The following is a 16,637-nucleotide window of genomic DNA, read 5'->3' as shown; positions in this document are numbered from 1 at the left end:
CATCAGTTTCCTCAACTTTCCTTGCTTTGTTTCCTGTTGTCGTACCTCACACGTAATCTTTCTTTCTTTTCCTCTTTCCTCTTTTTACTTTTCTTGTTTCCCTTTCTCTTCTTCGGTTTCCTCTTCTTGACTTCACCATGCTTCCTCTCTTGTTATTGTTTTTTATTCAACTTTCACTTGTTTTCCTTTTTTCCGTCTTGTTTCTTCATTTCTTCTCTTCTTCCATCCTTTCCATCAGTTTCCCCTGTTTCCTCCTGACTCCTTTTTCATCTCTTCTTGTATGCTTTCCTCTATTTTTCTCACTTTACCTTATTTCCTTTCCTCTGCTTTCTATGACATCTTTCCTCTTGTTTCATCCTTCCTTTATTTCCTTTTCTCTTTTTTACTGTCCCTTTTCCTTTCCTTGCTCCCTCCAGTTTCTTCCCCTCTCTTCCTTGATTCCTCTCCTGTCTCCTTGCTTTCATCTGGTCGGTCCACTTCTTGCCCTCTTGTCTCCTTCTGCTTGTGTTTAGCGGCGTAATAAAACAAACGATCTTCGCATCTCTCCGTTAGAGGTGCGATCTGCTAACTGTTATTTCAGCAGTGGCACATTAATGCCTCCTTGCTGGCTCCAAGTCACCTTCACTGCTTATAATCAGAGCAGGAGGAAAACTTTACGGCCTCCCCCTCGTTCATGGTGAAGAGGATGCTCTGCAGCTCGACTGTTAACTAATGATGTGAGTCAGGGAGAGAGAGTGGACAGGAGCAGTCTATTTCCTGCTAATGTCTCCTTAAATTTCTGTCGCAGTTACGGAGGAATCATTAGGAACGTGTGTAATGAGTGGAGGATTAGCGCTGGCACGGCTGCACGCATTTACATTTAGATGGGTGGTTGGTTTTGGCAGCAGCTTGTCACACATTGAGAGGAGGATGATTCCACCACTACAGAATTAATTTGAAAGGTTAATATTTTATGATCCTGGCAGCATTGAGTGTTTCTCTGTGGACTGCTATAAATTTCACCCTGTGTGTATCAATTGGATTAAAGCAACAGAATCAAAGCCAAGTCAAACAGAATGAAAACGAGATTTATTTACAGGAAATGTGACGGAGCCACAAATTATCAGCAGATTCTGCTGACAGAATAAAAATTGTGACGGAATGAAATGGTTTATTCATTTTTACCTATAAGCCGAGAGCTGACGGTGGTCATCCCAAAGAGAGGAGAGGAAATAAGAAAAACAGAAGGAAGCAGAAAAGGAAGCATCTTCTGATCAGGACGAAGACGAGAACAGGAAGAGGAGAGAGGAAGAAAAATGAAAGAACAGAGAAGGGGAAGCACAGAGGACAGAAAAAAGGAGAAAGAGGAAATGACGGACGGTCTGAGACGATGGGTAAAGGAAATTGTTTGGAGAAAGTAGAAGAGAGAAAATAAGGAAAGGAAAGGAAAGGATGAAGGAATGTCTCAGGGAAGTACCTAAATAAATGGAGACAAAAAATATTTTAAAAAATCAAAGGAAAGGACAGCAGGGGCAGTATGTGAACGAAAAAAAGGTGGGGAGATTGCACATACGCCAGAAAAAAAAACGTGACAAAAGGGGCAACAAATAGAAGAGAAGTGACAGGAAAAGGAAGTAATTACAAAAAAGAGGGCGAGAATGAAAAGGGAGTGATGGGTAAAGGAGAACTGCACAGATTAGACAGGAAACGAGTGTGTGTCGCTGTGTTCCCTGTTAAAGATAAAAGATCATAATGAACCTTCTCATGATTTTGAGGAGGCTTCTGTCCCTGTTTGGCAGAGAGGACTCATATTCAGCGCGTTAGAGGCAGAAAGCTGATGAAGTAGAAGTCAATTTAAAAAACCACCTCTCATCCTTTAGGTTGAATAAATACTTAATATATTTGCATCGGGAACAGGACACAAACAACCGGTGCACACCGTGTTTGTGCACTGCTCCAGAGAGGAGATAGCCGTGCAGGACTGTTGTACCGGCAGGCTGAAACATCAGTTTCAGCAGCAGGTGAACTAACTAAACAAAGCACACACAGAGACACACAAAGACACACACACACACACACACACACACACACACACACACACATAAACGAGGCTGAAAAGCATTCAGTTAAGTATTACATATTTCTTTATTTCAGTGAGACTGTAAACAGCCTGTTTGTACAGAGTACAGATGACGCAACACAGTTTTAGTGTTTCCACTTCAGTGTGTGTGTGTGTGTGTGTGTGTGTGTGTGTGGCTGTTTTGTTAAAAGTAGGAGGTGAGATCAGGTTGGGCGCAGGCTACTGGGATGGCCTGCTGCTTTATTAGCTTCTGTGTGTGTGTCTGTGTGTGAACTTTCACAGCTACTTCATGGAGACTCAACCAAAACTTTCTTGTATGATGTAAATCATTGAGTTGACTCAGGTTAAAGTTAGTGTGTTTGAGTGAAGGAGGTTTGTGGTCTTGAGGTACAGTGAAAGCAAAGAAGTGTGTGTGTGTGTCTCACACCTTCATTCACTCCTGCTAATTCACCCTCCCGAGTTTCCTGACAGCCAAAAAAAGCGTGTGACAAACAGTTTCATACAAACAACACGTCGCTTTAATTACCAGCATCCACGCAACGTGTGAAACACGTCAACAGGCTGCAAGGCCGAGGCTAATGACCCGCAGCAAGTGTATGCTGAGCTGGTAATTACTGGCTTTGTGTGTGTGTGTGTGTGTGTGTGTGTGTGTGTGTGTGTCAGAGGCTTGCCTTTTCCCAACACTCTTCATTTTTCATAACTACAGACTTTACAGAATTTGAGCCCAGATTCCAGCTCAACATGCTGTTCCACTGGAATCACTGACTGAGGAACATTTATGTAATTAAATTAGTCCTCAGAAATATTTTTACTCACTTCTTCCACAGTACAGGTGTGTCTTCACAAACTGCTGCTAATGTCCAAGATTCTCTTTCATGGTTGATTATCAGAAAGGTCACAGACTTCCTGCTTATTTATATTTATTTGCAGATGAGATGTCCAAGTTTGTAGTTCATGCAGCATTCCGTTTGTTGAACGAGGTCATGCCTGAACACTTTGCATGCATCGTGTTTAAATACTTCTGTTTGATGGTTGAGAGGAAGAAATGATCGTATGATTTACAAATGACAAAGGGAAGCGACACACATCCTTGTTGGGTCATGATTAGCTGAGGTATGGCCACACGAGTTCATCCCTCTTTAAAACAGAGCAGTCCAGAGAGGGTTAACGAGCCTGACAATAAAGACAAAACATTTTTTTACTGTCTACATATTTTTAGGTTGAGTGAATATTAGAATTACACAGTGTTGTGTTTGGAAATGTGTGTGTCTACTTTGCTGTGTGTCTACATTTACATTGAGAGACGTCTTCCAACTACTGGCCAAAGCCTGCTACATTGTGCTCGCAGAAATTTTTAGATGAACCAAAGTCGACATCTAGAAGATGTTGTTTCCTGCAGCAGTTCCCACACAGAATACTGAAACCGGTCCTGACGGGAAGCCCGACATGTGGGTACACTTCTCTGTCAGAGCTACAACCCAGAGCACTGTTCGTTTAGCCCATCTGATGGAGCCGAAAACAAAAGGCCTTTGTCTGGGAGCTAGTGTGGGAGACGGGAGGCTGGCTTTGCTGCAATTCTGCCAGAGTGGATTCTTTTAAAAGACGCAACAATGAAGAAGTGCATTTTACTCACTCGAGGCAGATTTACAACATTTTAATTATGGAGAGGTAGCGGGTGTGTGTGGGGGGGATTGCAGTTACTTATTAACTTTGTAGGCACTGGTGACGGCTTTTGTGAGGGCTCAGTTTGTTGAGTATAACGCCCAACTCATCACATACTGACACTTTTTAACATCTCGTTTCAACTCACTGCCTGTTAGAATGACTGCAGAGTCGCTCCAACAGACAGGCGAGGCCTTTACTTTGCCAAAGGAAGTAAAAATATTGGAGGCTCCCTATGATTTCCCTCAGCCTCCGAGTAGAAGGCAGTAGTAGGCATTCACCAGACTTTCAGAAAACTTGACCTCTGACCTTGACAGCTAGGTCACTAAAATTCAAAGTCGTACAAGATATTTAGTAGCTGCACCAATGGTACGAATTTCAAAATCCTACATCGCCTCTTTAACGAGTTATCGCATTCACAAACTTGGAGTATTTGTTTGCCTCCACAAACACTTGGTTAGGTTTTAGAAAGAAAAGGTTCACCTACTGATAAAGTTAAGCTCATGTCGGAAGACAAACATCGATCAGGAGAACGCCTGTTTCCTTAACTGTGGTGACTAATGCAACACCAGGAGAGAACATTTGGGAACACTTTGTACAACAAGGAACAAGAACATCCACAGCCTGCAAACCTACAGCAACTCCAAATCTTGTTTAGGGTAAAAGAGGAACTATAGCAGAGAAGCTCTGGCACAAACGTCCTGGTTTCCTGATATTCATCATCTCTCTGTCACTGTCTCTGTTAAATAAAGGCATAAAATGAAAGAAATGTATCTTAAAGTTTTCTGAAGAAAGACATCCAGCCGACCTCTACATCACAGCAGTGGCAGTTTTCAGCCTCTGCCAAAGTCTGCATTACATGAAGTGAATTATAAGATGGTGACTCAACTAAAATTCATATATTTCCTCATACTTGGCTGTGGCTTTTCTGTCCACTATAATAATAATAATACTTAAGTGTGTGTAGAAACACCTCAAGTCCATTCCAGTCAATGAAATTCTAATTTAATACAGAACGATGGGTCATAAAACCATTGTGTGCTCTGCTTCACTCTTATTCACTGTGAGTTCTAAGTGAAGTGAATCTTTCATTATCTTCCACAAGCAGGACTGTTAAACTGTCCTAAAGAAGAGCTGCACACAGCCGAGGACTTCCTAATAAAGATAAACCACGTCACCTGTAATAACTGCTCATTAATGATGCTGTATTTACAACATTTCTGGTGTGCTCATAGTATCAGTGGTTAGTCAGCCTGATCATAATTTACATCATAGACTTTAGCTCTTGTAGCATGTTCAGCACCGTTTCTGACCTTAGATTGTCCAGCTGATATCAGTCCACTCATGCTAGGTCATCATCTGCGGTATGTGAACAAGGTCAATAACGATTCGGTGCTCAATCACTAGTATCCTATTCCTATTCAGTCTATCACAGTAATACAGTAGCACAGAGACTCACATTTACTATTTAAAGACTGACCAGTGGGTTTGAACATAACCAAAACACCACTGTGTTGCCCACTTGCAGAGCATACATTACTTTCCCGTCTTTCAGCAGCCACACACAGAAGAAGTAAAGACTCCACATACTGATGATAGATGGTGGTATGGTAACCAAAGGCTCTGAAATACTGTGCGTGATCACATGGTGTTAAAATCCCGATTCAGTGATGAGCATGCTGACACGGCAGATACCACCAGAGATAGTTGATGTTGGCTAACGTGGCTGATAAACTACTGTCGTTGTGAAAGATAAAGATAAACTTCTACCTGTTTGTTGCACCTTTATGATCAGGACCAATGATGACATACAACAAGCAACAGAAGGAGCCTTTTCAGTCTTTGTTATCGGGCTTACTCAGAGCTGCTGGTGTGAGTCTGCAGTGAACTTAGTACAGCATCTCTGCGTCGAAGAGAAGAGCTTATTTAAAAACTAATTTTGCAAATTTGTTAATGCAACCTGCCCACTCTGATAACAGATATAAGAGACCTTTACTTAACCCCCGAGATCTTAGAGAATGACAGAATGAGGAAAGGTCAGAGAGGATTTTTGAAATAGGAACTTTCTGGCATCATTTCTGTTATCAACAAGATATCAGTGCGAGCCTGGCATTTCATTGTGACCCAAGGAGCTTAGCCAAACTTCATCTTAAATTCTCCAGTATCACAAATACACTAAAAATAAATGCCCCCTCTGCCCCTTTCGGCCTTTCTCCAGACACTAATCCTATAGATGATTTGGCTTCCATCAACCTGCCCTTCTCTCTTTTCACCTCTCCGTCCTTTCTAGCATTTCTCTCACATTCTTTCATTCGCATTCCTCTCTACTCCCTCTTTCTCCTTCAGGCATTCGCTGTTATCTCTCCATTGTTTTCCTCCTTGATCCCCCCTCTTTGCTTTCCTTCTTTCCCACCTACAAATTGAACACAGTTCAGTCCAAACACTGTGCACACTTCTTCCAAATGAAGGTACAACAGCCTATAGTGCTGGATGAAATGTAATAATGCCTTTGTGGTCAGTATCAGCCTGCAGTATATAGGAATCTGAATCATGTTTTGTGAAAATTAAACTCACTTTAAGAATCTGTGAGAAGTTCTTCAAATTACACACGGGACAAAACTTCAAAAAGGTTTGAAAATGAAGTCGCTTTCCTCAGCGAACACTTCAGATGTAGCTTCTATAGAGACAAAACTTTGATAAATGCTCAACAGGTCACAGGTTTTTCCAGCATGGGTTCAGTTTTAGAACTTCAAGTGTTTTTTTGATTACAATCTAAGACTTTTTAAGATCCGACTACAAAAGAGAAACCCAATCAACCCTTGGGTGCGCTTGAAAGAAACTAGTCATTACAATTTAAGACCATCTCATAATGCAAAGCTGTACCAGACACCCGTACTTACAGGAAGATGTCATCGAACAGATAAAGAGACAGGGTTACTGGCAGGAAATGTTGAAGTGGTCTTTCTTCATAAGCAGTGATCATATAGAGAATAAAAACAGAGAGCTTGTTTCCATCTTTTCGAGAGTAAAACCATTCTCGGCCTGTAATATTCAGATATTAATTTGTTACTCAGGTTCTTGGTGACTTCATTCAGAACATCAGACGATGGCGTTACAGCGCTGGTCCTGATGTTCAGACACATTATACTACGTGTACAGTCCTTAACTGCACACTTAGTGAAGTACAGCACTAATTATTATGTTTTATTATGTTTTGTTTGAGCCAACCTCCAACACTAATCCTCACTCACTGACCCACATCCAAACAGATTTACTTCCAAGAACTGATATATCAAAACCATGACTTCCCCTTGATCAGGAGTTCCTGAAACTGCTGATAATTTTACACCTCAATCAGGTATTTTTCCAGGAATAAACAGACCTTATCAGAAGTGAATTTATTGCCTCATTCTTCAGTTTAAATTCTTGCACAGGAACTGAGATCCTTATAATAATTCCTGTAATCTGAGGGAAAGTCCTGCAGTTGAAACACAACAACAAACACGGCAATTACAGAAAGAAACATTTGTTGGTCAATCATCGGTCAGAAACCGACTTGCCTCTCCTCCAAGAAATGATGAGGATTTATAGCTCTGACTAATTTGACTCTGAGCATTTCCACACACACATTATAAAATATAGTTCTTTAAAGATCTCGTCCCCATAGAAAAATTGTTTACAGGAGGCTCGGATATGGTGGTTTGACCAGCTGACAGCCAGCTGACAGACATAACCTCCCCGGTGTGTCTGGGATCGGACATGCTCAGAACACCTCGCCCAGGAGCCGCCTCACTTTGAAAGAGGAAAATATTGACACTGCATACAGAGATATTTCAGACAATATTGAGTCAACACAGTATGTCTGTTTCAGTTTGACACGGTATATGAGCTCCATAGAAAACCCTTTGTTTCCACTTTGCTGTGAGAGAACTCAATTATTCAGCTGGACTAGTTACACAATGACTGCACTTACATGATGCCTAATATTTTCCATAATTTGGACAACTTTTCAGGGTCTTTCAGAAGATGCAAACAGGGTGGCCAGCTCAGACCCCGGATTTCAATCCATCTACAGCTGCTCTCGTCCAGCTTCAAACATGAATGGCACACACCTGAAGCACTGAAATGAGCACAGATAAGCTTGCCCGAAGCGCAATAATTACATAGTGAAAGAGGAATTTTACTTTTTTTCCCCACTTTTTCTCTTTCTGCAGGTGAACACTGAATCACTCTCCCAGGTGTTCCTGCTCCTCCCTCACCTCATCCTCTTGTCTTTCACTGGGAGATAATCAAGACTGGCATCCGAGAGTTGGGGGGGGGTAGAGCTGACTGAAGAGGGGATGATGTGTAATGATCGAGGCGAAAAGAAGGTGAGGAAACAGGAGAGAGGACAGAGTATCGCCTTGTTTGCGCTTAACAAAAAAACTGAAGGCCAAAAGTGACATCATCGTCCAGGTTTTGTAACTGGGCTCAAGTAAAGTTTCATCTCTGCCCAGCTGCTTTTAAAGCAGAGACGAACACAAAGTAGGAGCTTATTCACACGACTGAAGAAAATACATACCGCTAACGTTTACAGCACAGGACATTTGGAACATGTCTTTGGTTTGAAACAGTAAATAGCACCACACAGCAACAATTCAGTTCATTTCACTATAAGTTATTTAGCACCGAATCACAACAGTCGCATCAAAACCCTTCATATTATACGGTAAAGACCCTACAGTGACACAAAGAAAACAGAAAACCCAAACAATCATATAAAGCATGCTCAGTAGGAGATATATATGGATATGCTCCCGGAAAGGTCCGCACTGGGGAAACAGCCAGGTGCTGAACACCTCATCTCAACTCCCACCAAAAACCATCAATCAGAGAGTCTCATGCCAACAGAATACGTTTGGGTTTTCTAAGATGAACAAACGGATGTGAAACAGACATTTTCATGGCATAAAACTGGCTTTTCTTTTTCCGACTCCTATATTTAGTTCATGCTCGTGTTATATGGAACAAACTTGCTGGACTCTGCAAACTGAAAGGCTTCACAGCAACACAGTAACTCTTTACAAAAATCAAAGTGTGGCATCATCTGTGCTGCTGGATAAAAATACTTAGAAATATCTTTATTTTGCAGTACTCAGTCAATTTCATAATCAGCACCTTTTGAGTTTGAATGATGCATTTTCAGTAGTTTCATGTTAACGGTGCACATTCTGCTGGAACCTTTAAAAATCTGTTATGAAGATTAGAAGGGGCGGATGTAATTTTGCTCAGTAATGCATCAGCCCACTATTATGCTCATTGTGAAGCACAGAGAGAACTCCTGCGTTTGGTGGATCATTTTATCTTTTTGTATTTTTAATGTACTCGTTAAAATGCAGCTTTTTTTTTAACCTGTGCTTATTTCCTCTGATTATTATTGGAAAAGAGTGAGAAGAGTGTCCAATAAACAGCCTCAAACTGACGATTAAAAACAGATCAAAGAGGAAAAACAGCAACTTGTTACGTCAAGTTAAGCTGGAACCAAAACACTGTTCATTTGTTCATTTTCTGGTCAGATTTCTTATTTTACAGGATAACAAAGCATCATATTTTACACTGGTTAACTGGTTACTGTAACCGTGAAATAAATATGTACAGCACAAGAGGTGTAAAGCAAATGTACTTAGTTACACGTGCAGAAGAGAAAACAGAAAAAAAGTGAAGGTAGAGATAAAAACTGAGGGATGAGGGGAGGACGCCAAGATGGCTGATAAAATCTGGACCGTCCCATGACCACACACTCACATCATATTATGAAATATGTATGAAGGACCCTCCCCCAGGCTCTCGCTGCCTCCAGAAGAACGACTTTACCGAGGAGGACCGGTGTCTGGCTTGCAATTAAATAAACGTCCATTCATCACTCAAACGTTTTTAATCATCAGCTGTTAACGGACTCACACAACAGGTCGGTATGTTCAAATCAGTGTGTTTAACACGTCGGCACGGTCAACGCAGAAAGAGTTTTCATCTGCATCCTTCAGAGGCCTTAATCTTGGACTCTTGAGGTTTCATGAAGTTGTTTTGCTGGCATAAAAGAAGAAATGCCAAGAAAATGAAACTGGCAACCATCGAGATTGGTGTTTGTGTTTCGGCTCTTTATCTTATTTAAACATGATTTCTGAGCAGTTAAAAATCTTCTTTTAACACAAACGCTGCTTTGTGTCTTTCACGTCCAATAATCTTTTCAGTGATTATGTGTATTATTAAGAAAACAGCGAGATGTGTGCACAACCACAGCTGCTCCTTCTCACGTCTCATCAGCTGCGTTGCATCGATTCCTTAAAACCACACAGTGAAATTGAATAATAATAATGTATACTTTATTGATCCCCGTGGGGAAATTCCTTTCTGCATTTAACCCATTCACTCTGTGAAGCAGTGGGCAGCCATTGGGCGCCCGGGCGCCCAGGCTTGAAATAATTTCCTTGTTGTCTAAAAAATGCAGTACACCATAATTATGATTAATTAGCAGTGTTGGTGGAGGGTGATATTAACAATTTGCGGCTGCTGATCGCTGATAACATTCAGAGCCCAGACGGGACAAAACCTAATCACAGCGAGTCGGCGGGTTCCCGGCAGGAAGGAAAAAGAAATTCTGGTCAGCGTGGAAAAGATTTTAAACGTTGTTCAGATGCCAGCAGAATGCTGGAACGCACGGAAATGTTAAGAAAAAGAAAACAGAAGAAACAAAAGGCATGTTTGTGGGAAATAAACTAACAATTAATCATATTTTGAAAAACTTTTTGGACTTCATGAGACTTGAAACCCTTTTTTTGAGATGAAAGCTCCAACATCAGAGCACACTCCTCACTTCAAAGAATGGAAATACAAGTTTTTTACATATTTTGCTGACTAATCATTAAAAAAAAGCCGGACTTTTTTTAAAAACTGGATTTTATTTTGTGAGTATGAATGGTTGTCTGTGTGTTAGCCCTGCAGCAGCCTGGCGACCTGTCCAGGGTGTACGCCTCGCTCTATGGTAGCTAGTATGGGCTCCAGCCCTCCACATCCCTGAATTGGATAAGCAAAATACGATGGATGGATGGATGGATGGATATTAGGAATCAGTTTAGGTGATTCAGGCATGTCGTGCTGGGAGCAGACCCGGGACTCGCTGGATAGATTCCATCTCTCTGCAGGAATGGGAATGACCGTGCTCTCCCAGATAAGCTGGAGGAAGATTCCAGGATCAGGGAAGTCTGCGCTTATCTTAGATGGCTGCCCCCACAACTCAAATCCAGACAGGCAGTAGAAAATGTATGGCTGGAAACAAATCACCACCAACTCAGGAAGTCTGAGTGTTATTTTGTCAAACGTTGTGGTCATACTGTGAGATCTGGGAACTGGAATCGCAGTCAGAGCTGTGTTTGTAAGGTTGAGTGTAGATGCTCGGTCAGGTCAGTGACCGAGCTGAGCAGCTAGGAAGGCGTGCTGCTTTTAGTTTCGGCCAGTGACAGAAAGCACATTTCTACAGCTTCTGGTTCCATCTCGATAAAGCCCCATGTTCACGTCATCAGATAAAAACAACTCAGCACCGGGAAACAGAGTCTGCCAGCCTCTGCATTTCACTCAGGCTTCATGTTTATCAGTAAGAAATGGGGAGATAATTGGTAAGAGCAACGTCCTGACTGGAGTTGCTCCGTGAAGCTGATACGTTGCATCATTTTCAGTCAGCGCAATACTTTTGGCAGTGAGTGTGAAGGAGACCTGGTCTGAGTCTGCAGCATTAGCATACTGTGGTTCTGCAACAATAGTCGTACTGTGGTGCAGCACTCGGAGGACTTGCGCTCTGCTGAGTGTGTGGAAACTTCAGAGCTTCAGAACAAACAGCAGAATACATTTACTGGAACCTCACCAGACCCACAGCTAAAGCTTTAGCTCGTGTTTGGAGGGCACAAGAACTTTAAACAGATCGGCACGTGACCCTTAACGGACCGACGTGTCAGAGAGGAGAAGGCCCCACGCTGCTGTCAAACCAAAGGTCTCTCTCTCTCTCTCTCTCTCTCTCTCTCTCTCTCTCTCTCTCTCGTTCTCTATTATTTACAGCTTCCTGTGTGTGATTGGTTCAGAGCTGTAGTTTATCAGCCAGTCAGCAGCAGCACACACACGTCGGTTATGTGTTTGTCACCAGAAGAACAGCAACCACCGCTAACCCCTGTGCACATGTGTGTGTGTGTGTGTGTGTGTGTGTGTGCTGTGGTTTAGGACTGCTGGGAACTTTACGAGTGTGTGTGAACCGCTCGGTTTGGCTTGCGGCTGCTGGTGAGGTATGGAAAATGCATTAAACGCACTCTCTCTCCCCCCTTCACCTCTTTCCTCTTGCTCGCCCCTTGCTTTTCTCTCTCAACCATCCGTCCCTCTGTCTCTCTCTCAATTGGAGTTTGAATTTTTCAGTTTAATGAGTGTTATTGGCAGAAACATGGAAAACATGGACAGCCAGCAGCTCCCTGCTCTCCGTCCTCCACTCCTGCGTTTCTCCTTGAACACTGAAATCTAAGAAAAACACTCACATGGCCAAAAGTCTGTGGACGCCCCACTTTTCCCACAGCTGCCGTGCAAGAATTTGGCCAAACTTTGGGCCCATCCGATGCCGCTGGCACCCAGAGCCGGCGCTGTCAGAGTAGTTTGAGCGTGCATGTTTGTCAAACCCTTGATATAAAGCTTGCAATGACTCTGTGTGCAGTCTGTACTGGGAGCACGTTTCTGAGGAGACCCAGCGGTTGAAGCCGTTTGTGCCTATTTTAACTCGTGAGCATGAAATATCTCTTTAAATGAAAATTAATCCATGTAATTTAAAGCTGTAGAAAAACAAAGAAAATCCTTTCTCCTGACTCAGTTTACAAGCCGTTATAGAACTACATCCACTGATGAACATCAACAACTTTCATTTCTGCTGAGGTCACCTTCCGTCAACATTTCCAATGGAAATATAATAAAAACAGCAAAGTCGGGCTGACAGAGCCCAAACCTGCACAGATGAGTCTGTGGGCACCACCCACTACAATTTCATTCAGACACAAGCTCTGAAAAAAGCCATAGAGTGAGGAGAAAAAAGAAAATACACAAACAAACCAAGTTTCAATCAAACTGATCCTCTGAACAAATGAAGTAACCAGAAAGATACAAACGAAGCAAACAACCAACAAATGTTTGATTAGCACATCGGCCAAACGCTGAACGATCAGAGGCAAACATAACTGGATTACAGGAAAGTGTTGATGAACAGAGGATTGAATCAGAGCACAAAACACCAAACAAACCTTTCCAAACGCTCTCAGCACACAAACCTGGACTTAAAATGAAAGAAAAATCCAGCAGAGCTCTCCTCTGTTTTTGAAACGGAACCATAAAACCATTGAAAAAATAACCAAACTAATCACCAAACACACATCATTAAACACAGCGGCTTTAATCTATAAAACGAAACTTTTTAAACTCTGTCAGGCTTCAGAACAGGTTTCTGGCCCAGCGTTGTCTAATCTGGCTCCAAATCGAACATGAAACTGATTCCAGGAACCAAACCTCCCTCACACCACTCACAAACATTTGGTAGGTTAAAGTAAAAAACAAAAAGACGTCTATAAGTGTTAGAGCGATGCCTGTGACAGAAAGACATGCGTGGATGTGAGAGGATGAATTTCTGACCTCATGGGAATGAATGAATGAAAGCATCAGAGCATGATCGCTGCTGACAAGCTCTCCACGGAATAAAAATAAACCAGATGGAAAAGATATCTGACTGCAGGCTTCAGGAACATGGCGGGTGGTTCTCGTTAATGGAAGCATGAAGAAGAGGAGGCATGCTCCAACACAGACATGGAAAATATGAAAAAACAAAGTGGGATGAAGCGGGAAGCAAACGATGGAAACGCGGGGAGAAGAAGAGACAAAATGAAAGATCACTGCTGTCAGATGAAAACGCTGCATCTCTGGGAACGCCGGTTTTCCCATGGTTTAATGTTCAAAAGGATCTTTTTCACGTGGCTCATTTCTTTATTCAGAGGAACGTAGAGCATGAGCACTCCCTCAAAAATGTAGCGTCTTTTCCCAACAGCAGCTGAACACAAAGAGAACATGAAAAAAGCAAAGAAACACAAAACGGTGATGTCCACGAGCCTTTCACAATAGAAGACTCAAAAACATTTTCACAGGGAAATGAAATGCAAGCAAGCCCCATGTTTAATTAAAATAATCACACAAACATCTGAAAATGACATTTAATGGATGATTTCATATCATTAGAAGCACAGATTCATTATAATTAAAGCAATTATCACAGAGCGAGAAGCTTTAATCAAGGAAAAACTTCACATTCATTTTTCCTCCAAAGATTCAACAGGTGAACGAAATGAGACTGAGAGTGAAAGCAGATTTTACTCCACTCTGAAACTCTGACATTTAATCATTGTGAAGTCGCTCTGACAGCTGCTGAGGGCCTTTTATCGTTTTACTGTGTCAGAGGAAGAATTTTGAGCTGCATTGCCCTCACAGCTGCGAGCGCTCAGGAAGTCCTCCCACAAACACTGACTGATTCCTGTGTCGACTGGAGGAAGGGTGGTCATTTGGTGGTGGTGGTGGTGGTGGGGGATTCATGTCTGTGTGCTACACCTGTGAGCACCTTGATGACATCAAATAGTCTTCATTGCCACACTTTTGTGTTTCAGCAGCGGTTTCGGTCTCAGGGAGGTTCTCTATGGCTGCGGCGGCGTGCTACTGATGAACATAATGAGATTTAAATAATCTGGAGGTGCAGCTTCATTTTGATTCCTTGAGCTTTAGTTCACCCTTTTCTGTGTGTTTGCTGTTTTCTTGTTATGATTTACCGGTTTTATTTCGTTATCTATGATTAGCTTCAGCTGTGTTTAGTTCCCCGCCTGTTTCCTGTTCCCTTGTTGCCTCCTGTGTGCTTTAAAGCAGCAATGGGGAACTCCAGGCCTCAAGGGCCTGCAGGTTTTAGATGTGTACTTGATCCAACACAGCTGATTTAAATGGCTAAATTACCTCCTCAACATGTCTTGAAGTTATCCAGAGGCCTGGTAATGAACTAATCGTTTCTTTCAGGTGTGTTGACCCAGGGTGATATTTAAAACCTGCAGGACACTGGCCCTTGAAGCCTGGAGTTCCCCACCCCTGCTTTAAAGCCTCAGTTTGCTGGTGTTCCTGTTCACGCCTAGTTTATCCACAGCCCCTTTGGAGTATTGGGTCACCTGAATAAAGGTTTGTTTACTCTTAATTCATTCTGTACCTGAAACCTACATCGTGATATGAAGCCCATCCTCCCTGCACTAGCTCTGTGGTTATCAAAATCCTGGATCTAATCCTTCCCCCTACCTTTTTCTTTCTTTTCCCAGGTTGACACGAGCATGAAGTTTTATATATTGTATCTGTGTTCACGCTGTGAGGTTTTCTATTTTCAAATAGTAAAAAAAAATACAGGCTTCTGGGTCGTTTTGCCCCTCGCACTGAGGACTGCAGCTCAACTCTCAGACGGACCCAATGATTTTTACACTTCCTCGTACGTTAGCTCCAAAGTCGAGCTGCCCGTAACTCAAAGAGGTGATGTTTGCATTCACATACACAAACAAATAAATTCAATTTTCATGAGGTTTCGTCTTTTGTCATCAGGCGGCATCGCTCTGTAACTGAGATCACTGATGCCTGTTGCTGAGCCTCTCCTGCAGAGGTGACCTGCAGGCGTTTTCCTTGTGTTTTAAAGTGCGAGTGAACGTATTTGTCATGTTCTCCATGTGGGCACTGCTGTGGCTGCAGTGGTGAACTCTTCAAAAATATCCACGCTGCCCAATAACACAGCAAATATCCCTAAAAACATGCCTCCAACTACTGCCTGCACACACACTGCAGTTAAAGTGTTTTCAGTATTCGGATGATTACAGTATTATTCCTGCTCAGGGTTTCGGGGTTGAAGGTTTGTTTAGAAGAATTTGTGTGATTCTTTTTTTTTTTCCTGTCAGCGTGACAGCTGTGAGGGCAGCACGGCTTTCCTGCTTCAGTGAATAAATAAAAGTAAGATCCATTCGTCCTGGATTTTCCCGTTCAGGCAGAGTTTAAACCATCGGGCCTTACCGTGTCTGTGCAGGGTCATCCACAGCAAAACCACCAGGACAACATGACGAAGTCTCCACCTTCCACCTCTTCCTCCTCCGCCTTCACCTCTAAAGGTCTCCCTGGAAAAGCAGACAAAGAAGGAAATTTTCAGCATAGTGCATTCTGACTTTTTCATATTCTGAACACAAATCCTGTTTTTTCTTGGATGAAAAGTCCATACTTTATGATTCATTTGCTCTCTGAACCATTTTCAACTTATTTGTTTTTCCAATTCTCAGTCTGATCAACAGAAAAGCATCAGCAGGAACAAAGAGCCTTCCACTTCGCTCTAGAGCGGGTGGAGTGCAACTTGACCTGATGCAGGTCTACTGTGTCTCAGTAATTCATAATTCAACATAACTGTGGATAATTTCATGACAAAAAAGGAGCTTCAAATGCTTCTCATCAGTCACATTCAAATGTGTCCTGCAGCCCTGAAACTGACGAGAGACCTGTGAATAAACGAGTGACTGCAGATCAGATGTGTTTGCGTGTCAGACAATCACACCCCCGGGGAACCAATCAATCTGCTCCAATCCAGAGAGAACCTAATGAGAGGACCTGTTGTACCAAAGAGTTTCACTTGAGCAAAGCGAAGCAGCTTTAAAGCAAATTCAAATCTTATCTCAGTTCATTAATATTAATAAGTTTACTGCAACAACGGCTCAGGATCCGCTAAGGGTCACAGAGGGCACAGGAATAAGCCTGACCTATGGAGACCCCATCGACAACCCACAGAACAAAAGCATCAGCTGATGTCCACGCCCCA

At 42.4% G+C, this 16,637-nt stretch overlaps 1 protein-coding gene and 1 long non-coding RNA gene across 9 annotated transcripts in view; one reads left to right on the top strand and one right to left on the bottom strand.

Moving 5' to 3' along the window:
- adgrg6 (adhesion G protein-coupled receptor G6) overlaps positions 1-16,637 on the bottom strand; it is a 111,030-nt gene that overhangs the window by 83,514 nt on the left and 10,879 nt on the right. For 4 of the 5 annotated variants that reach the window (XM_019346067.2, XM_019346068.2, XM_013272262.2 and 1 more), the window contains exon 1: positions 15,848-16,080. In XM_019346067.2, coding sequence (XP_019201612.1) covers positions 15,848-16,061 — 214 coding nt within the window. In that variant the 5' untranslated portion in view covers positions 16,062-16,080. Of the gene's footprint in view, positions 1-15,847; positions 16,081-16,637 lie in introns of those variants that run through there. The other variant, XM_025898689.1, reaches the window with a different exon arrangement.
- Positions 13,504-16,451, top strand: LOC102082084 (uncharacterized). 4 transcript variants are annotated; one of them, XR_003214102.1, is made up of 5 exons: positions 13,504-14,510; positions 14,825-14,980; positions 15,115-15,319; positions 15,736-15,787; positions 15,861-16,451. It is a non-coding gene; the product is annotated as an uncharacterized LOC102082084 (long non-coding RNA). The 4 variants fall into 4 exon arrangements; XR_002056612.2 differs by lacking the exon at positions 15,736-15,787 and having other exon boundaries at positions 13,505-14,317; positions 14,428-14,510; XR_003214103.1 differs by lacking the exon at positions 15,736-15,787 and having other exon boundaries at positions 15,822-16,451.

Source organism: Oreochromis niloticus, linkage group LG15 (assembly GCF_001858045.2).
Source record: "Oreochromis niloticus isolate F11D_XX linkage group LG15, O_niloticus_UMD_NMBU, whole genome shotgun sequence".
NCBI lineage: Eukaryota > Metazoa > Chordata > Actinopteri > Cichliformes > Cichlidae > Oreochromis > Oreochromis niloticus.
Note: the sequence above shows the minus strand (reverse complement) of the source record. Positions and strands in the feature narration are given on the sequence as shown.